At 40.4% G+C, this 23303-nt stretch overlaps 1 protein-coding gene across 11 annotated transcripts in view; it reads right to left on the reverse strand.

Moving 5' to 3' along the window:
- The window catches only part of rapgef2b (Rap guanine nucleotide exchange factor 2b), a 94567-nt gene that overhangs the window by 15896 nt on the left and 55368 nt on the right, over positions 1-23303 (reverse strand). For 8 of the 11 annotated variants that reach the window (XM_026329847.1, XM_026329849.1, XM_026329844.1 and 5 more), the window contains 9 exons: positions 22921-22938; positions 10027-10158; positions 5793-5970; positions 4130-4266; positions 2109-2267; positions 1406-1558; positions 1120-1284; positions 786-893; positions 485-688 (listed from right to left, as the gene is read on the reverse strand). In XM_026329847.1, coding sequence (XP_026185632.1) covers positions 485-688; positions 786-893; positions 1120-1284; positions 1406-1558; positions 2109-2267; positions 4130-4266; positions 5793-5970; positions 10027-10158; positions 22921-22938 — 1254 coding nt within the window. The remainder of the gene's footprint in view (positions 1-484; positions 689-785; positions 894-1119; positions 1285-1405; positions 1559-2108; positions 2268-4129; positions 4267-5792; positions 5971-10026; positions 10159-22920; positions 22939-23303) is intronic. The other 3 variants (XM_026329848.1, XM_026329846.1, XM_026329850.1) reach the window with 2 other exon arrangements.

A 23303-nucleotide genomic window follows, 5' to 3' on the forward strand; every position in this document is an offset into this window, starting at 1 on the left:
ACTCTCAAGATGGTTTCAAGGATTAAGGGACTTTGTCTAAAGCCCTGAGGACCACCAAGTGTGAAAATGTTGAGAAGTCAAGTTTGGCAGAAGAAAGCCAACACAGGGGGCTGGCAGCTACTGGCAAATTCAATTTAAGACTTAAAAACTACTTTTAATGCTAGTTAGAGCAAAATGGAAAACCAATTATACAACAAATATGAACTTCCATAAGATCAAGTCAATCATTGATCTGTGTGACTGCTGTGACTTCTCTCTACACAAAGAAAACTGTTAAACTTGGACGCTATGAGAAGCTGTGTTTTTTATCCCTTAAATCCACAGGAAGAACAGCAGAAACAATTTTCCAGCAGAAGAAGGGTATGGAGTCCCAGCATATTATACCCCAAATCCTGTACAGTACATAGTGACATATTAGGACTTTGTGAGAGGATGTTAAGGGATGTCTTTAAGTGAGTCTGACATCAAATGTCTTATTTCTTACCTGATCTCCACGTTTAAGGCCGGCTTCTGCTGCCTTGCTCCCAGGGTCCACAGCATCAATGAAAATGCGGAAACCTTTCTCTTGACCTCCGAGAAGGCTGAATGCCAGTGGAGAGTCCCTGGACGGCTTGGTCAGTGTCACCTGCCGCGGCTTGGCTTTAGCAGCACATGCTATATTTAACAGTCTGAGGTGCCCACACATTTTCTGGAAAAACACACACATGTCAGAAAAGTAAAATAAATTAACCAAATGCACCTTTGCATATTCAATACCTCCACTTAGGAGCACATGTTGCACTTACTTCTTTCTCCAGATTGTTTTCAAACTCTTCCAGAAAGTGAGTCATGGCAGGGTCACCCTCAAAGTCATTGAAATGATTGTTTACCCACAGCAAGACTACCCGTGTAACCTGGAGCAATCACATGAGCAACAAAGGTCAAAATACAACTCCTGCACTAATACAAGATTCTTTACATCCTCAGTGCATGTATCCATGTATGTGTGTGTGTGTGTGTGTGTGTATCTATATTGACATGGGTATAAAGTATGTTTTTAATATCTATTAATGTCTATTCACATATCTAGCTGCAGTATAAAGTCTAAATTTTCTTTAGGTTTAACATCATGTCTCGTACCTTGTCCCTGAGACTGGGGTCGTGGAACCACTCCAGGAGCTTCTTGCCCACGACCATGGGGCTGGAGAGGAAGGTCCTGTAAGTCAACAGGAAGTCCTCAATGTAGGTGGGGTCCACCACTGAGTGCTCCTCCACTAGGTGCATGGTTAGACGTTCGGGTGTGCCCTGAGGATTATGAAAATATTGGTTTGTAAAACTAAAATAAACAAAGAAACTCTCAGGCGAGATGATTGGTCTGCAATGATTTGTTTAAATATCTACACATAATTATTTAGCTTGCTGTCACCTTAATGACGATGTGCCCTTTCCTGGTGCCGGTGCGATCTAGTTCACGGTGCTCCTTCACCATGACAATCTCTCCTTCTTCCTCAACCTTCTGCATGTTCTTCTCTACCTGGTTGAGGATGCAGCAGTAGTCCTGCTGGGCTATACACACAAACTGGACACAGCAAGGTGAAACAAAAATCAAAGAGATGTTTGATCCGAGCAACTTAACTTATCTTCACAAGGGCAAATTTATGTATGGTCAATGAAAACAACTGGTAACAGCTACCTTGAAAAAAATTCTCCCTACCAAGTAAATTACTACCCCCACTAATAAATTATGAAAAAAGGGCTTTAATAACTAGAAAAGATTTTCTTTTCCCAGCCACTGAGCCTTCTTGGCTCAGCTCCTCAAGATTAAAGGACTAGAAAACATTTTGGTGTCTTAACTGTTTAATACTTTATTCCCAATAAACACATGATGCAAATACTGTCGTCTATGTGAAAGTATTCTCCTTCAAAACAGTAGTTTCTCACATTTAAAGACATGTTAACTTCTAAAAGCAACTATCAGTGTCATGAGTGCAAACACTTGCAGTCCAAGTGAGTCACAGTGGGGTTTAATACCATGAGAGAGCAGGGCTTGTGCCACGTCTTTCACACAGAGCAAATGGTCTTCTGAACCATAGCAGTGGAAGTGCTTTGCTAAACCTCAGTGATCCTACCTGACAGTCATCCACCTTGGTCTTCATTACACCCTTCATGTATTCCTTCTCCATGGTTGGTGACACCCCAAAGCTGTTCCCCATACACAGGATCTCTGTCCGGCTGTCAGGGTACGTCACTTCCACCGAACCATTCAGAATCACTGACCATGAGTCCAGCTGGAATGAAACACAGGATCAGAAGTTAGACACTGGAGGAGAACAGAAGGAAAGGAGAACAGAAAAGGAACACAAACAAACATGGAAAAAGGGACAAAAGAAATACTGCATCAAAAAAATCTTTGCAGAATAAAAGTTCAAGTGGGTAATATTCCTAACAGCTGGTGTCCCTAAACAAGTCAAAGTTATTTATCAAAAATAACCATATACAGTAACCATGTGGAGCACTAACAGATGGTTTCTTACTTTCCTCAGAGGAATACAGCCATAACATGGGACAGCTAAAGCTGTCCATGAGAACTAAAATAAGAAGTTGCAATACACTAAAAGCATTGTTACAACCAATACATGCATGATTGAAATGCAGGAGATCTCAAAAGCAAGAATTCCTCAAAAGCTGATATTTTGGTGATTCACAGCTTTCACTCCAACAGTAACAGCATGCTCAATGAACCTTGTATTCTCTATGAACAGACATTTACTAAAGTGACCAGGCCTTCAAGGTAAAGACTGCTCACAAGGCACTAAATTGTCTTCATTTAAAGTCAAGACATGTCTTGAATATAGAGAGAGACAGAAAATAAGTGATGCCTGCTTCAGTTGCCAAAGGCACCTTAGAACGGCCTGGAGATAAGAGGTGTCCGCCATTCAAGTTTAATAGAGAGGAGCAAAAAAATCAAATGGAAGAAGAAAGATTCGTCAGTGTGAAGGAGTGAGACTCAGATTCAGATCGCAGACACACACATGTGTACACTGACTTCAGAGAGTATTCAGGCCCCTTCACATTTGACCGCATTCTAGATTTAACAGCGAATGAATAAAATTGGCATTTTTGCCCAGGGAGCTACATTTAATAACTAATAATGACAAAGTGAAAGCTGTTTGTAGAAATCCTATGGCAGCAGTTACAGCTTACAATCTTCTTGGCTTCATCCCCACAAGCTCTGCACACCTAGATTTGGGCAGTTTATCCCGTTTTCTGGCAGATCTTCCCAAACTCTGTCAGACTGGAAGTGAAGTGTTTGTTAACTGCCATCTTCAGGCCTCTTCACAGATGCTATGGACTTTGCTATGGACTTTGCTGATCAAACACAGTCAGAGAATTGTCCCAAAGCCACTTGAGCATGGTTGTGGCTGTGTGGTTTGGGTCCCTGTTGTACTGAACCTTGAGCCCTGTCTCAAGTCATGTGCAATCAGGAGCAAGTTTTCTTCAAAGACCTCTCTGAATTTGGCTGCAGTGCTCCTTCCTTCAGTTGGGAACAGTCTCGTTGCTATTGCATGCCCTATAGCATGATGCTGCCACCACCATGAGTCACTGGAGTATTATCTAGGTGATGAGCAGTGCCTGTTGTTCTCCAGGCATTGTGCTTAGTAATTCTGCCAAACAGCTCAATTTTTTACTTATCAAAGCAGAAAATCTTTTTCCTGGCACTGTCAGAGTCATTTAAATGACACTGATGAACTCAAAGCCGACTGGTACTGTTTGGTACTGTGTGTTTTATACAAAGTGCTGTCAATTTTAGCCACACTACCATGAAGAAGGCTGGACTGAAGGCAGACTGCTGATATCCCTTGCTTTGATCTATTCCACGCCATAATCAATCAGTTTGCCACAGGTGAACTCAAAGAAAACATCTCAAAGATAATGAAATCAAGCAGAATGCATCTGACCACAGTGTGGTGTGTGGCAGCAAAAGGTCTGAATACTTTTGTACGTGTGAGATTTCAGTTTTTGATTTTTAAAAACATGTTATTACTTTTGGGTTTGAGTACCTTTTGAAGTCACTGTATAAATACACTTAATGGAAAGACACATTAAAAGATCAGGGATTATGTGTGGATGAATAAAGACCAAGACGCACCTCCTCTCCATCATTGAGGACAATGGTACCAGCACGCTCGACCACAGCGAAAACCATGACGGCACAGAGTTCCCTCCTCACTGACATGGTCATGTTGGCAAATGCTGGCAGCTGATGCATGAACTCCAGTAATTGCTCTGTGAAGGGAACAAAGGAGAAGTGAAGAAAATGAAGGAGGTTGAGGGATAAAAAGCAAATAGTTGTGACACTCAGAGGAGAGATATAGGACATGCAGTGCTCCTGGCATGCCTGCTTCACCCTCGCTTCAGCCAAACAGGTACAGGCTGCAGGCTGAGCATCAAAATGGATCATCACCACAAAGAAAAACCTACAGAGCAATCTTTATTTTGAAAACATAGAGCCAAATATCAATTCATTGATATAAACCTTCAAGGCAAGCCAAGAATAAGTGCTGATACTTTACCCAGTGACCTCAGCATGAGCTAAAGACGTTCACTAAAGACACGCAGCAACAAATGAAATAATTTTAACCCTCTCTCAACCATGACCAAGCTTAAAAGTTTCAGTTTATCCAGATTACCAAAAATACTCTCACATATCTCTAGAGGTATTTAGTCAAATTAGGAAGCTGAATGGAATGTGTTTTGTGCTGCTGAAAACACCATGAGAAACATTCAAATACTCAAGAGCAACCTGTTCCTTCAAACACAATTTCCCAGTTAATGCCCAGACATTTCTTGGAAGAGTTTACATAAGGACTATTCTTTTAGCAGAAAGGTGTTCCACTGAAATCTATCCATGCTCTAATACGTAAACATGCAGAAAATGAGCCAATGAACAGATATTTCAAAGTAAGGTAGAATCTGGGCATATAAAACCTGAACTACTGTATCTAGAGAGGAAGATGTAATTGGAAGGTGGGTGTGGCACAACGGAAAATGCTGTGAATAATCCACGGCTCTCCATCTACAAAACAGCTCTCCTACACCAGCTGGCCACAAACAGTCGACCTGTGCTTGGCATGGCAACAATGTTGTGTGTGAAGCTGCAGAAACACTAAAAGTTTAATGTGTTGAGAGAGGTGAGATGAAAGGATGTGCCAGACTGACCTAGAAAAGCCTGTTGGTCGGGGGTGGGGGAGGTGGTGTTTGGGGTGAGAGAGGGGGGCACTCGTTCTTACACTGTACACTCTCCCAGTCCACATCTGTAGCTAAGCTTTGATAGTGCGTGATTTTTTAACATCCCTACCTTTATCTCTGGACCTGAGTCTTTAAAGGATATGATACCGTACACCTGAGGTGGCTTTGAGAATAACTCAATAGCCTACTTTGTAAATGAGAGCAGAAAAGCAAAGAGAGGCTTCAGACAATTGTAAATGTACTGTGACTGATTTAAATAAGAAAAGAAGGAGTGGCTGCTGCAGAGAGCTGAATTAATCTAAAACTGGGACAAGACAAAATGTCCCAGCTGAGAAGAGCACCGTTTCATTTGTATCTTTTACACTGTTCTCTAAAGATATCTTGCAAATATTGCACTCTCAGGCTTATACAAAAAAATAGACTGAAAATATTTATAGTTAAACACTGCATGACCAAACAGGAATGATGCTATTCATAAACTACACTGAGATGCAAGCACTGTGTTTATTCTGCTTGGTTTGTAACTAAAAGTACAAACAGACAAAGACACTGTGAGTGCTCACCTATGTCATCATCGGTTCTGTCCATGGGGTCCTTCTCCAGACAGTCTCGCACAATGTCGCGGCTCATGAGGGGGTCCGACGCTCGTTCGATGTCCTCCTCATCATCATCCTCCTCCGAATCAACAGCGGTCTCTGGCAGGCCACTCAGGTCCATGTCACCTGGTTCGTTCTCTGTGGCCTACAAAGAGTAAACAGATGAGAAATGAGTCAGTGAATAGTGATAAACATGGGGAGGGACTTCGTGTCAATGTCCAACATCAGCGATTAGCATAATGTCTCAGACCCATCTTAATGTTCTGAGCGGTGCATAAGCCAGTGTGTCCCTCTATAACCTTGTTTTTACCTATAACACCACATAACCTGCATGCAAGATCATTACAAATGTTAGCAAGTGCTGACCACGCAAACTTATGACCAGACTTATGTTCAACTGTCAGAGTAAACTCAGTGTAAATATTCCACATAATAAGAACACACAGGTGCAGGTATCATCACTACAGAAATCATGTTACAGCACAAACATCAGCTGCTGACTGCATCTCCAAACAAAAGTGAACAGTAAACAGTTTCAAAACAGATTTGACCCATTTCATGAAATACTTGAGATATTGAGTACAGTATGAGAAAGACAGGCGTCAACACTGCATACCAAATGGTCTGCTATGCATAGTAACAGGCTAATTAACTCCCAACTTTTCTCTTCTGTCCCCTTCAGCAAACTTCACAGCCAGCCTCACTGCCAGATCCTGTTCTTTGAAAGCACAAGATGAAATATGTGCAGAGTAGGAAAAATTAACTAAGATGAGAAGCGAAAGTAATGAAATTTCTTCTGCAAGAGCAATGCTAATGGAATTCACCTACTCCTATCACAGGAAATATGTCTATGAACGATGGAGGCCACATTGCCTGGTTTAAGCTCACAACATGAAAACATCTCACACAATAACCCAAAACAGTTGAGAAAAAGGTCCAAAAGGTCTTCAAAGCATCACATCACAACAATAAACCCTCTTACCTCAATAGAGAGAGGAACAAAGTTCTCTGAGCAAACCGAGGCAGACACATCTTTACCTCGCAGACAGTAAGTTCGCTTTTAATTTTTCACGGCTCTGAGCCCCTTTCCCCATCTCTCATCAAAACCCAGTAACATTTTGTCTCAAACACCATGTGCAAAAGCCTCATTAATGATTCAGGCCAGTGTCAGAGTGGCCATGTGGTCATCACTGGTGCACACTCTGTTGGGGGGGATTGGGATGGGGTCTGCAAAGATGATAAGAGTGCATCTGTATGAACCTATGACTGCAGAAAGCCTCAAATAGAGTAAGACACAGAAGCCATGCAGTTTCATGGATCCTGCCTAAAAGAAAAATAAAATAAATGTATAACAAGAGTAGATGCATCAAAATGTCGGAAAAATACTGACTTTACAGAACTGAAAATGGAAGGACATAAATTTAAAACACCCCCGGAGCAGGAGCACTCAGTTTTAAAACCACAGAAAGCTGCACATTTATCGCCCAATTTCAGCAGACAGAAAACACAGCAGACAGTTTCACCTTTATCCGCAGACAATATATTAGGAAACAAGCACAAATCAGCACAAGAAAAGTTAGGATGCATATATCTCTGTAGATGCAAGAGCAACTTTTTTCCAACAGGTACAAAAACTCTCAACACAGCACATAGAGATAACTTGGTAAAGTCTGAGTGCCAGCGTGCTGTGCCTTTGTATTAGTACACAGGCTTGTTTTCGTGTCACGTATGCATCAAAAATCCATAAACGTTCAGTAAGCATTAAGAGTCAGTGGGCGAGTCAGGTGCTGTTAATATTTCATCAGGGCTATTCTTGGATCAATGCTTTCAAAGTCCTTCTGGAGGACCAATTTCATGATTTATTCAGATACACAACAGTGCACCATGTTGCTGGTGACGTGAGAATGATGTGGGACTCTTCTGAGGGTGTTTCAGCTGCACAGCCCAGAGGAGGCTGTGGAGATCAGAGCAGCTGGAAAGTCCAGTGGTTAAACCATTAAACAATTCTCATCCAAAATCTCTACCCCGATGTGCTCAGTAAGTCTTCATACCAGCATCAGCAAATAGTTGAAAAATATAGACTACAAAGAAAACTTAACACCATCATATTACTTTGTACCATCAACTCCCTGTGGTCTGAAGTGTATTTAAAAACACTCCTACTGAGGATCACAAACATTGCTAGGTGCAACAGCAACAGCTAATGATAAAAACTAATGTTGCATAAAACAAACAGTTTGGGGGGCCATGCTGGGTGCCCTAGTATAGTCAAAGATTAATTTAAATTATATTCACATTTTTATTGCTTGTGCTATACATTTTCATTTTGACCACATATCTTCTTGGTTTAATTACTACCTTACCTTACCCGTAAGCATCATTCAAATACAAACCAGAAAGAACACCACTGTGAACTTTTGCATTTGAACGAGTCATGTGCAGCTCAAAGACATATCAATACAGGGATAACAAGCTGACACTCTATTTGACCACTCTCAAGCTGAAACGTTCAGGAACAAATCCTCTGATGGATGCTTCTCTTGGCATGTAGACTGTGGCTGGATTATTCTAGCACTGCAACTAGGGATTATTCTACATTAAGCGAATGTAATAAGTAGTTTTCTTGATTAACTGATTAAACGGTGGAGTGACAGCAAGGTTCAGATCCCTGAGACACACATATGTACATTGCTTCAGCGTGATTAAATGATTCAAATTTCAGGTTCATAAAATGCCAGAGAAAAGAATAAGTGTGATATGCTCAGATAGTTTGTGTTGGTCAGTTAACAGAGCAGAAACCAAACATATTCAGTTTACGATCATAAAAGACCAAAAAGCAGAAAATCCTCATATATGAAGCACTCAAACCAGCAAATGTTGGCTCCAAAGAGGATTCAAGCAATAATTTACCAGTAGTTGACTGAACACATGACAAAACCTGTAACAGAGCACATCTATATTAATTACTAGGGAGCTGAGTGTCACAAGTGACAAGAAAAAGAGAAATATATCAACAGTGAGACAAAGCAGCAGGCAAAAAATTTTAGAGGACCTACAGGCGTCTGAATTCCACGGCATACGCAAACAACAAGCCAGACAGAGGACTGTACAAAACAATGGATTGTGCCCGATGTCACAGAGTTAAAATCACATTCACACCACTAAATGCACATACACAAACAGGCACACAGCATGTGACAGTATTAGGAGCCCGCGGGGTGTGTACATTATGTTAAGAGGATTAGTTGCAGGGTTTGTGGAATGTCCACAGTCACTATATTTGGTGTTTGAATTCTTTTAAGTTGAATTGTGTTTCATTTACCTCAGGGGGTGAAGTTGCTTGACTAATTTACAATTATCCTTTTTTCTTTTTTTTCCCTTTATTAATTGTTTATTTATAGCCTTAGTCACAGTCTTAACACCACAAAACATTCTGTAAGGTCTACTGCTGCTGTAATATTTTCACATAACAATTGCTAATAAAGCTGTTTATCAGATGATATTCGTACGTCATCGCTCCCTGGGGGTTCGGCACTTCTGCTTTGAGGTGATGCACAACAGAGCTGGAGTCAGGATGTAGGCTGGTGACTGCTAGCAGGTGGTCCAGCCTACATGTCTGCTCATATCCCGCTGAGCAGTGACAGCGTCCTATTAGTGTCTTATAGTCTATAGTTTCATTCCTTCCCCTACTTAATTAGACTTGTGCTCACAGAAGTAAATTTGTCTTTAAGTAAGGAGAGATTTTCCAGATTAGGACTAACATGAGCTGGGCATCAGTTCAACCCTCATTCTCCATTTATACAAATATACATTACAATATTTATTGGTAAAGCATGTTAAACCAGTTCATTCACACTCCTCATTTAGATGTGTCCTCTCATTTTCTGTGCCCTAAAAGGCTAAAGACTAATTACAGTACTGATTCAACTCATACTAAAAGAATTGTGTGACATTTTGACAGTGGAATTGTTCTTCTCATCTAAATCTCTCAAATGAGCATATTTATCAAAACAAATTAAGCATATGGCTGCAAAACAACAACCCTAGCTAGGCTAAGGGAGGTTTTATGTCATACGAAAAACTTTATGACTTGCTTCGCTTAATGATGAATTCACCTACTATTCACAAATCACAGTACCTCACCTATTGAACTATCCATGGGAGTCCAAGCTGGGAGTCTGGCACCAAGGTGAAGCCTTACCTGGTAAATGTCTGACAGGCTGCTGCTTCCAGAGTCGCTGGTGATACTACATCCTGAGTGGCTGGAGGAGACGTGGGTCACCTGTGGGTGCAAGCCGTCGGCCAGGTGAAGTCTGCTGAAGTCTGCAGGGAGCTGCACATACACACACACACACAACATACACACAGATGGTCAGTATCAGCCAGCCCAGCGGCCACCACTGGTCACTCACACTAGCACTCACTCTGACTGCCAGGCATCTGGAAACATACTTAGCAGCATGTTGTCCTTTATTTTTGCCTACTGCCTATTTCAATGGTATTTTACGCCTTAAGTGGATATGTCAAGGAAATAGCCCAGTTAAAGAATAAAAAATAAACAGTAACAGGCAGTAATGTAAGGAAAACCCTCTGAGTAATTCTGTAAAAAGAACCAGTAAACCCTACGATAATTAGTCATAATGTAAATGAGCCAACCCACTTCTCCATGGAATCTAAAATACATCAGAAACCCCTGCTGGATTTTTAGGAAGGAGATGAATAAAACAAAAACAAGTACACAAGTAGTACAGCATCAGATTTTATAGTTTATTCAAAGAACATGCTGCACTGTGTACAGTGTTATAGCTGAAACCATTAGTCAACAAAAGTAATAGAAAAGTGATTTCTATTCAAATAAAATTCAATCACCTTTGACTAGTATGCCAAAGGGGTGACTTATGAATTTAACCAAACAGTGTAAACTGGTTCATGGGGACGTGAATATTTTATGGCTAAATGTTTTATTTACTGATATATATTTAATACTCAGCGGGAAGACTCCTCTGAACCAGTTTCAGCTCCTCACAAGGCTGTGGCAGATCATCAATATTACATTTTTACACCTAAAAGTCAAGTGTGTCTGATACAACTGGCTTCTTTATTTATCATATGATATCAGAGATGAATGTAAATATCCAGCTAGTATGATTTCAGATATGAATAGTAAACAAGATTTTGAATTTCATTTACATGCAGTGATTTTAATTGCCTCTTCAGTACAGTTTTTACTTTGGAAAAACTACTGGAATACTGGGAAAAACAAGTTTTGATACATCCTTTTAATGTTTTGCTGCGACAATGAAATATAGCAGGAAGATTTTAAACTTGGTTTGACTGAAATAATTAATCAAAGTTCATGATCCACAATAAAATTGAGGAGTCTGAAAGTGTTATGGCACTGAATGATTTAGCAGACAATGTCACAAGTCATTTAAAGACCTTTCTGTGCTTTTTTTGAGAGAAAAAAAATTACAATTACAATCTATTCACAAATCACCTTTATGTGTCAGGAACAAGAGGCTGAGAACCAGACAGTGCAGCTCCTGTGGCACTGAGGTGTGATGTGATTACACTGTGTCAAAGATTGCCATCATGTTTAATTATCTGGCTGGCTGCACTAACCAAAATGGTCGACCGGAGGGACCAGTCAGTCACTAACCCCCCTCAGGCTGCTATTTCCCATCCTCCCGTCCAGTCGACTTCACTCTGAATGCCTCCAGCTAACTTTCACGTTATTATTATAGCTGGCAATTATTGTGTTAGTGTGACAAATCTCTTTGTCTGTAACTGCAGTGATAAAGCCTTATCACATTCTTTTGATGACTTTTGGGACCAAACCCAATTGTGGTTCAGTATATCACTCTAATGTAATACAGAAGTGAAGTTGTGTTCATATATTTATATTTATTATTATATATTTGTTTTGTTTGTCGTGGCTTCAAGCCTCAACTTTTTTGTTATCCCAAAGGAAATTTAGGATAACATTGTTAAAGTGTGTATGTCTGCGCAAAATTCATGTATGCATGCCAAAACAAAATGCATGTACACTTTGTTTGTTTACATGTCAATAATAATAATATATTTGCTGGTTTATACAACCAGTTAAAAAGGTCCCAAGCCCCTCCCCCAGAAAGAGGGGGAGATGCAGGGAGGACAGGAAAGAGGGTTAAAGGGAGAGATAATAAAGACTTAATCCTTTCTCTCCGCTCATTTAGGTCATCTGTCTGTTGGTCAATAAGCCAGTGTCCATTCAGGCCAATGGCATGTGGTCCATTGACCTCTTAGGTTCAAAGGCATGCAAGAGAGTGGGCCAACATGGATGTCATCACAACAATAATGACATGCACTCATTAAACTCTTCCAATTAGGCAATAATGTACAGTGTGTTGCTATCCCCAACCAATCCACAGTAACTAAGTTAACATGCTGTTGTTTAAATCTGTTGAGATCAGAATTAATCAAAGAATGAAATTCTGATTAATCTCCTACCTTATACGGGCGTCTCTGTATGCCTATGCTGCAAACTCAGTGTTCTCATGCAAACAAAATAAGTGAGCTCTGCTGAACAGCAAGCTGAAAATACGTACAATCAGCTGTCGCAGGAGGATTAAGAACCACTCTAATGCTCGAACCACAACACTCAGTTCTGCCTACATGTGAGCAGATGTGGCACTCCTTAAATTACATTGTAGACCTAATGACCTAGATTGCTGGGTGGAAGCACTGGCTGGCTCTCAATCTCTTTACCGCCCATATACACTGTGGGTGAATCTGCTACTACATGAGATGTCCATTACAGTGGGTGGCCAAGCTTAGATATATTTCCTTGCATTCACAGGATGGAACTTTATAAGATATATTTCCTTGCATTCACAGGATGGAACTTTATAAGATATATTTCCATCTTTGGGATTATTAACAATTTTTAGCTGCATATATAAACAATAGAATTTTAGCCATGATAAGATGCTTCTAAAAACAGCCTGAAGTTATTCTGATCCTTTAAACATATCACATGTGATTTTAAATTTGTCTACTTGTTAAAAAATGGATGACTGCCAGTGTTGGAAGGCTCAGAGACAGCAGGCACTTCTCAACAGTTTCCCCTGACCATGGTGGCTGCTTCTCGCTTTCCTGAGCCTCACAGATCAAGAGATTAAAACCCTTTCAGCAGGGTGTCTGATTAAATGGGCCTGATATGCTCTCTGGGCTTTCCCCTTCCAAGTTACAGCTCCATCAGTCAACATCGCACAAGCTAACAGTCGGAGAAGGGGAGATGATTACCTACAATGAGGAATACAGTACTGTAATTATCATCACTGGTGTCCCAGATGTCATTTTGAAGTGAAACAAATAAGTAGTTAAATCTCTAAAATAATCTGTTTAATTGTATGGCTTTGATATTACTGTCAGTTTTTAACAAGATTCTAAGTGACATGGATAACAAATTTTACAGTTTTGATTTATATTTCAAATAAATAAAGAAAAATATGTCCCTGAAAATTAAGAATAATGTCAGTGAATGCTACTGTGATTTGATTATTGTCCAGCAAAGCTACAACAGCTGGGCACAGATCTTCAGCATATACTGTAGATACCAATTCCATAAAATATTTGAAGGTAAGGAGGCAGAATTCATTGCCAAGCAATAATGAATGGATAAAGCCAAACATGTCTGTAAGAACCTGATAAATCAACATGAATTGTACTGTCAGTCTAAGTCAACAAACACCTTCTTGCAGTGAAGATAAAATGCAGCTATAAATTGGGAAATCATGTCTCCAGAGGAGAGAAAAAACATTTGGTACGCCCACATAAACACATATAAAAGCCAATGGTCATGAATCTACGATGGAGATGTTTTTACTATAAAGAGATCTGGTAGCTACTATTGATATTATTATTTCCTGATGGGTTCAAATATTTACACAAGCCTCCTTATATATGTTAAAAACATAAGAAAACAACCAACCAATGGTCTAAAGACCATTAATACAGACACACATTAAAAAAAACTAGCGTTGGGCCGTTGGCTTTAAAACTGGTTGCATCGCACCAATACCTTTTCTGAAAGTATAGAAATGTGCTACCTGAAGGCACATGTTCAGTTTTATATTTCCTCTGTGGTAACCGTATATCTAATGTTTTAAGGATATTTTTAGTGATTACAGTTACTACTCTCTTGGCCAAGTGTTTTTGCTAGATTTCTGGAAATCCAGACAAATCAATGCTAAAAAAAATCTATTTCAGTGAAGGGATTACTCAAATAACACAGAACATCTTTAGATCTATAGAGTAAAAAACAATGTTAGATGGGCCTAAAAATATGATACGAACATATAGTCAGCATCAACATACAAATGAGTTGCATGCTCAAATGCAACATAAATAGAAAATGTATTTAAGATCTGTAACCTACTACAGGTTATAGAGGTGATGCAACACAAAGCGTCAAGGCGTCAAGGTAGCAAGTACTTTACAAAACGAATAAAAAGGCAGCACATATAGAATGAATTAGAAATCACGTTTGCCTTTGGCTATATGTCATAGAAAAACTGTAAACTGCACTGCACCTACAAGTCATTCATAAATCCATTAAGTTCATAAACGACATTAAAATATGCAGCTTCAATTCAGATTGCCTACTGCATCTGACACAAAAGCATTAATGCAAAGAATACTGGGGCCCTCAAAACGCCTCTCTGAGTGAAGCAGCATAAACTGTGAGTGAAGCTTGATGAAATATGCCCTCAACAATGACTCTAATAGGAATATTATGGTGATTTTTTATTTATTTTTTTTCGCTCAGCATCTGTGTGATCTACAGCCCTGCCTCTGCACGTGTGTCTGTGTGTGGTCCCGGTGTGTGTGAGTGATGCCAGCGGCGCTGACAGCCGATCAATCCGTTTACCGTACAGGTGCAGATCGGCCCCGGCCTGCCTGCTACTGCTGCCGGCTGCTTCCAGCACCACGGACAGCGCCGCCAGCAAACAGCGGTAAATAAACCGGTGGGTCAAACTAGAACTTCAGGTGGCGAAGCAAAAAACACAAACACTCAAAAATATCAACCGCATTCGTGCAAACGCTCGATTTACCAAAAAAAAAAAAACCCAACTCATCACTGCATCAGTTAGTGTGTTACAAAGGCTGGTTTGCTCCTAGAGGCTAAAAGGTGGAGTAACTGAATTTAGGGCAGCTTCACCACCTCCCATCTGACCACCCTGATCTCCTTCTTGAACTATACGTTTTCCTCTACTGCAAATATAAAATCATTACATAGGCATGGCTACCTACATTCAAACATTGTGACTAATAAAACAGATCTCTATTGTATTTCTATAGGCCTGGATAACTCCGGTATGTTTTGGGATTATCACTGACACACACACTGACCTGGTGGTTTTAATATCTTTAATTGAACTTAAACTGGTTCCGATATTTTAGAACCACTTATTTATAGCAACTTACTGGGCCTGTAAGATCAATAGTGCTTAAAATTCACGCCAGTGTGCGTGTGTCTGCGTGCGTGAGTGACAGCAAGCACATGGCGGCCGTTTCTAGTACAACACACTGACACACATCGGACGCTCGACAGCAATAATCAGCCTCTGATCAACCCGTTCAGGTTTCTGTCGCGTCCTTGGTCTGCCCTGCGTTCATTCATCTTCCAGGCTCGATAGAAATCCGATGCACATCCATTATACGGTCGGTAATCATATCTGGCTGGGTCATAAACAGGGAGGGAAAAAAGAAAAGATGGAGAAAAAACGGTGCACGTCGATAGACTACTTACCGGGGTTTTATCTTGTTGGCTCGGGACTCCATTGCTGTCTGATGCTGCTAATGGTTTCATAATGAAAAAATGTTTGCCGGGCTAAAATCTAACATCCCGGACCTGCACTATGCTACAGCATAGACCCCCATCTCCATCCAAGCTGCCTGCGCTCTCCCCTCCCTCGGCTGCACCGTCTCTCTGGAAGGAGGCGGTGGCTTGACAGTTTTGGGAGTATCTGATGTTCCTTGGCCTGATTAGACCCTCCAAAGCAACAGCAGCCTCTGCGTTTATTCCAGCCTCCCCACTGCTTCACACAGAAATATCTTCAACCCAGAGAGGAGGAAGAAAAGAGAGAAAAAAATATCCTTTTATCCAAGCGGGCCAGTTTCTTCTCTTCGCGCACTTGACAATCACATCCCCAGCCGGAGAGCAGCGGCGCCGATAATAAAGCAGAAAATAGAAAAAAAGATGAGAAAAATGGCTGACAACACTTTCACTCACGTTTGCTCCCTCCGCCTTCCCTCTTCATTTCTTCCTCCCCTCCCTCTGCTGAAATTACAGCTACACACACGGAAACACACGCACGCACAAACGCCTTTATGCACCATTAGATTATTTGAAGACCGAGACGCCTGCAGCCTCCACAGAGGTACTGTACGTTAAACCCAGCGGTTTGTTTGTAATGGGAGAAAGGGGATGTGCGTATGTGTGTCAGGGGTGGAGGAGGGGATGGGGATGGTGGTGGTGATGGTGGTGGTTGGGCTGGGGGGGGGGCTAGGACCTCCTCCCAGCCTGACAGTGATGCTGTAAGAGCAGCCGCTATGGCTGTGCTCCTCTGGAACAACACCCCCAGTGCAGAGAGAGATGGAGAGAGGAGAAGGGTGGGTGAGAAAATGATAGTGAGGAAGAGAGATGAGATTGAGACATGAAAAGAGATGACATTCAAAGCAAAACGGCAGCACTGCAATTCAGTGGTGGCAGAATTAAAACAAGGTAGAGCAATGGATGGATGATGGAGGGATGTAGAAGTGGAGGGAGGAGAGGAGCACAGTGCGAGTAATACCATTATCACACTCACTTCAACACAAGACCGCGGCTGGAGCCGGTTGGCATAGTAACGGCATGAAGGAAAGCCATTTCCTGGGCGGGGAGACAGAAACCAACACAGCAGCACTTCTTCATGAGAGAGTGAGTAAGAGGTACAGATACACATGAAGACAGAGGGAGTAAAAAAGATGGATGGAGCCGGACGACAGAGGGAGAGGGAGAAGAAAGTGCTCAAAATGTGCAGAAGCACAGCAACAAGACTGGCAGCAATGATGTCACTCTGTCACTGTCACTCAGCTGGAATAACCATGGCAACTCGGTGAGCACAACACAACCACCCACCCAACCATCCAGCCCCCAACACACCCTCCAGGCCCTTCAGTTGCTGTGGCGACGGAAGCAGCAGACATGGTGAAATGGAGGAGGGAGGGAGGGAGACGAGTTTGTGTGGAAAAGAGAGAGAAAAAGTGGCGATAGACTCTGCCACTTCACCTTCACTCAGCCACACTTTAACAAGCAGCGGTGTCACAGACAGGTTCAAACGGCAGAAAACAACACAAATACACATCTCTGCTTTGTGAGAGGGAGAAAATGTATAGGGGTAGGTGTGAGCTGTAGGCACTGGGTACACAAGAAGGTCTCCTGACAGACACATATCAGGGACAGTGCCTTAAATAACAAAACACGTCACAGGAATATCAAGGGTTTAAAGGCCAACAGAGACAAACAGCAGGACCTGCTACAGCTCATCGACATCACAGATCCACAATCCGTTGCAGATCCAGCAAAAACACAAAGACATAATATTCACATCTACAGCTGTCAGCATTTATTTTATAGAAGATGAAGCTGCACATCAACACCTCAAAAAGCAGATACGATATTTATTTTTGTTACTCGTCATTTTGTTGTCAAACCATTTCCCTGTGTCAGTCATGTTCTGTTACCTTGTTCCATTACAGCAATTTTCTTGTCATTTTGATATAAAAAGGGATGGAACAGTCCGCTCATCTTACTATAACTGCATAAATTGCAATGCTTCTTCAAAATACAAACAGCTAAAATGCCATTGTATTGCTTCAACTTCTCATTTGGTCTTGTTCAAGTAAACCCTTAAGTAAAAAGCAAAACATATTGGTTGCTGCTTCTCAAATGACAATTTGCTCTGGTTTCAATTTTTGTATATAAATGTTTTGTATGTATGAGTGAAATAATTCTTAGCTGCCGCTATATATGATTTACATTCATGCATGTAATTATGACACTATTTCCAAGCTTTGTACTTTATGAAAAGGCCTAACTCGTAAAAATATCCAATCACAGAGACTTTCAGAAATAATAGTTTAAGGCACTGCCCAATGCAGGTTTTAAAACAATAACATCTAATCCAATAATTCAAAATACATTCATGGTATATGCATCCGGAGAGCTGAGGCTGGTGCTTTTTATGTTGTATGAAAAACATGGCTGTTCATACAATTCCTAGAAAGCAGCGTACTACTAGCTGGTTGTGCATATACTCCATCCAAAGCAATGGGCAGGTGAGTGGGAGGCGGTGGTGGGGGAGGGAAGCTGGAGACCCAGTATGACATCACCTCTTCTGCCCCGTGCCATGATGTAATGTATCAAAACAACAAAAAAGCGCAGGTGCTTTGCTGTGCAGCCGGTCATTAGCGTCTCCAACAATCACTGCCGGGGGGGCTTCATTACATCACCACAGCGACGGGGTCCCGTCTGGGGAATATCAGACCTTCTGCCCAACCCCCCTCATTAAGTCATTTTTATTCTGACTAATCACAAGCTAAATGTAAAGGCAAAGAGACAGGGGACCATCAATCTTAGAAGACTGTGAAAAACGCCACTTGAGAATAACGTTAATGCACTCATGCTCAATTGCAGTGTGCGCTAAATGCATGAGGTGGAGGGGGGCACTGTCTCATCTGTCATTTGTAAACAGTGTGTGAACCCGACATAGCAACTCCTCCATGCATTCATAGGGTAGGCATGTGATGGTGTTTTACTTGCTGATGCGTAGCATTAGAGACATAAAAACCTCATTACGTTGCCAGATGAGACACCGGTGCACAACCGCATGACACACACAGTAAGAGTATTTCATGGGTGATAACAAGAATACTGATCACTACATGGCAGCAACTTAAATGCCACTCACCTCATTTAAATTCGGGTCAGAAAAACACAAGAAATAGCACTCAGATTTCAAGCATTTTGTTGTTGATTTTAGTCAATATGACCTATTCAGCATGCAACAACATGAATAACATGAACATTTTCTGCATTTTTTCTGTATTACATCATAACATGCTGGGATAATATCGCAGCATGGCAAAGCATTATTAATTTTAATATTACATTTACAGTACAATACATACACAAGAGACCCCAAAAACAAACAAGGAAAAACAAAACACCAACCACACTGGACCGCATGTCTGAGGCTCATTTCTCTTATCCTATATTTCATGTCCTTACTTGAAATTCTATGTTTTACTGTGTGTCCCATTTGTACAAGCTTGACAACAAGAGAGTGGACAACAGTAAAATACTGTAATCATACTTACCTGGATTTCACTCCAACTAAAATTTCTAAAAACTTGCATCTCCGAACACTGAAAGGGTATTAGACCTGGAGTAAGCAAGCAGCTAGTTTGTCATTGTTGTGCACAACTAGGACACATGGCTTTTCACAGACATATGCTGGCTATCATGGGATCAAACACATCATACGCCGTTTATTGATCTGTGTATAATCTTGTTCACTAAATTTGTTGGTAAACCACCAGAAGACCACATGTAGTGCTCTTGAATACCAGCTCAGTGCATTAATCCTTGATGTCTGTATCATTACAACGTCTCTATAAGGCATTGTTGGAACAAGAAAGAGGATCTAATAAAGAGCCTACATTTTCATAACTGCTGCAGCCCAAGGGATTATTTCATTTATCAAGCTGGTGTCACCTGCACGCTGCTCTGAAAATAATTTGCCAGAAACACAGGCAGCCCGGCACGTGTAAAAGATTACACTTGTAAGGTGCACAGGGGCAAAACATCTGTTGTGATCCCTGGGCCTGGTATGAGCTGCGTAAATCATAAAAGTAAATGGAAAGAGGTGCTTCAGAGAGTAAGTGGCAAAGTGAGATTGTTGGCTAATGAATGAATAGTTGATCAGTAACTAGAGGTTTCTGGATCAGGTTATAGATGAACTGTGAAATGGAAATCATTAACTTTAGAACAGTGGTGAGGGAGGATGTGAAATTTGTATAGAATTCAGAAACACAAATGACAGAAACTGGAAAGAAAACACTGGCTGCAATACCATAAAGTACAGCCAATGTCAAAAGATTCACCAAGGTTATATTTAGAGCTGCAGACTTGAGACCTGACATGAACAGACATCATCATGCATAAAACCATGTTGTTAGCATGGCTAAAAACAGCTGTGGTTACACTTCTAATGAACTTGAGGTCTTAGACTGAGAAAAAAAAAAAAAAACAGCTGATATTTTGGTGGAAAACTGGTTGAATAGAGACAATGACTAAATGAATAGAGAGATGACTAAATGAATTGCACCACCTTTCAAAGTTTATACAGCATGAAATCCATCATGTAAAAGACAGACACTCACACTCCCACACTTTCAAAAAGTTATCAGACACCGTAAAATATTGATAAACTGCACAGCTAACTAGCTGTATGTATATACAATAATCAATTAAGGGGAAAGGCCAAAGTTTAAGGCTGAATATTTCTTTGATTAGACACAGTCATTACTGCAGGATTTAAAACTGGTTTTATAAGTTAATTTGTTAAAAGGTATATCAGCTTGGATATAAATAGTCCTCTGGGTGAGCGGTAATTGCTCTTGTGCAATCTGGTGCGTTAACTGATACCATCTTTTACAGCTTAACAGTTCATCACATTGTGCAACTTTATGTACAGAAGAAGACATTACCTCGAGCTGGTTTTATTGTCCATTTCTACTCTTACATGCTAATGGCCAGAATTACTATACACTTAGTGAGCCAGACATTTAAATAATATTATGTGAAGGTTTAATAAAAGCAAGTATTTTATTTGATGTCTTTATGCCAGACCACTGTTTCAACCTTAATTACACACAGCAACATCCTCTCACCATGTTCTCTTCACTGTTTATTCTTAACATTAACATATATACTGGAACTGTGCACTGAACATAAAGTGAGACAGCACTACAAATTTTATTTTTAGACTTTCAGAAGACATATTTAACCCTTATTTAACTACACAAGTAGACTGGGCATTGTTATGAATATTTCAAGCATTTCCTGCAGCTTCCAGTGTTGTCTAACACAACCAACAACACTGAACGGATCAAACGGATCTGTTTTCAACTGTGCAGAGAGAGATTTTGATCAAATTTATGTGACACAAACAACTAGAAAAGTCTACTTTGATATCCTAACCATGCAGGCTCATTACCAATGACATAAAAGTCATCCGTCAACCCTTTTGAAAATACTCAACTTATAAAAAGTCACTGTCAAAACAGACATGAAAAGCAAATTAAATGTCAGTAAGCGTGCTCTATAACATAGGTTCATAAAATAACCACAGCAAGTTGTAAATGAGCAGCTTATTACTCCTATTGGCACAAGGCACAATTGCAGCTGTATTAGCGACTATAAACTCCCCTCAAAAATATCTGTTCTATTTCCATCAAAGCATAATGTTTGATGTTTCCTATAAATAACTATAAATGCAGATTTTTCTTCTTGTGTGTGCTAAAATAAGAAATATGTGGAAGCTAAATTCAACAAAACAAAAGAAACTAACAGAAAGTGATCACAATGATCATTTTTGTTTGGATAATTTTCACTGTCTTCACTGACTTAGCAGAAATTATTTCAAAGTTTTAGACCTAAAACAATTAGTTAATTAATTGGCCAACAGATCATAAATGAGCTATTTTAATGATTGGAAAAATTCCAATAACCCACTGGCTGTAGCTATTCAGTATTGGTTTTATTAGTTATTCTTCTAACATGTTAAAAAAAATTGTTAAATTTTATGACATAATTTAATTGATCAATTGTTCAAAAAATTAACAAATGATCAATGACAAAAAAAAAAAAAAAAAAAAAAGCTGTTAGCTGGAGAATTAACAAGACTCAAGTGCCTGAATAAATAGGAGTTCAAACAGCCAAAGATGAAGGCATGCAGGAGGCAAGTAAGCAATAAAGAAAGTGTACAATTAAATACTTTCACCACTACAGTTCGTACACAATGTCTATTCAGAACTGAGGCTTTTGTATCTGTGCACAGCTGAAGCAGAGCAGGTTGTCACAAAGGACAGCTCTAAAAATAGGAGCTCAGCTTTTCCTCGACCGAGAGTGACAGGTTTGTTCTCTTTGCTCTCACATTTCTCAGCAGGTTTGACTGCTCAACACCCAGAGCTCTGATCTTTCCAACTCCTTCCTCACTGTCCATTTCTGCTCAATAAAGCAGAACTCCATGATAAAATACTAAGACATGACCTATTGATCAGCGAACAGTGAGACTACAATATGTTTATATGCTTTATACATACCTGTCCCTGCAGCACAAGTGTTAGATACAGCTTTAAATAACTGTTACTGTTGGACTAGTACATTAGCACATTAACATCGCCATCAGTAGCCTACATCATCTCAACACTGAGACAAGACCCACCAGAAACACACAGACAGTGGGGATAATAATAATAATCCCAAGAGCCTGAAGACTCAATTCCATTATCATTCACATCAGCGGAGAGGCACCTCAATCAACTAGATTGTTGAATTATCACAGCTTACAGGCCCATAAAATGTACCACAGTGATGCTTTTCTTTCATCATCTTTGGATGTTATGAAGCCTGTTATCAACCAAGCCTGCTTATTTTTCAGGTCGAAAACATGATAATATGTATGGAAGCAAAGATTGCCCTTTTTATAAGTGCTGTTTCAGAGGGATTCAGTTCAGGTTGCTGTTGGTGGTGTGGTAATAGAACTGGAGGGTGGCGCAGGTTTAGCTTGTCTACTTTATCAGCCTCCACGCCAGCAAACGTAAGGTATTTATTAGGGAAGTCTACCAGTGGCTACAGATACGACAAACAGGAAACAGACGCAGATAAAAGCACCAGCAGGAGCACAAACACAGACAGCTAGAAAATGCAGAAAAGCAGCACTCACATAATCACACACTCACATATAGTAACCACAACAGACAACATTGTTAATAGATACGGTACCTGAGGTTTATTGCATTCCTTGGAGCCAGATTAAGGAGACAGCCATGAAAAGAAGCAGAGGAGACGAAAGTTATCAAACATGCTGCTTGCCAGTTAAAGATGTGAAAGCTTGACTGACATGTTAAAATGCAGCGTTCTGCACCAAACTGACAAAAAATATCCAACACAAACTATTGAGGCAGAGATTCCCACTCTGCTTGAAACATTTATTTGCAGTGAAAACAAAGATTATATCAACTTACTGGCATAATCTTTTTCACTGCTTTTGTACTCAGCTGATTAAAGAATTTTCAAGGTGAAAAGTCAGCTTTCTAAGAGCTTTTAACCAAGGACAGGTAGGGAACACAGAGACACATTATTATTCTGGCATACACACACATCCT

The sequence above is a fragment of the Mastacembelus armatus genome, chromosome 10, assembly GCF_900324485.2.
Source record: "Mastacembelus armatus chromosome 10, fMasArm1.2, whole genome shotgun sequence".
NCBI lineage: Eukaryota > Metazoa > Chordata > Actinopteri > Synbranchiformes > Mastacembelidae > Mastacembelus > Mastacembelus armatus.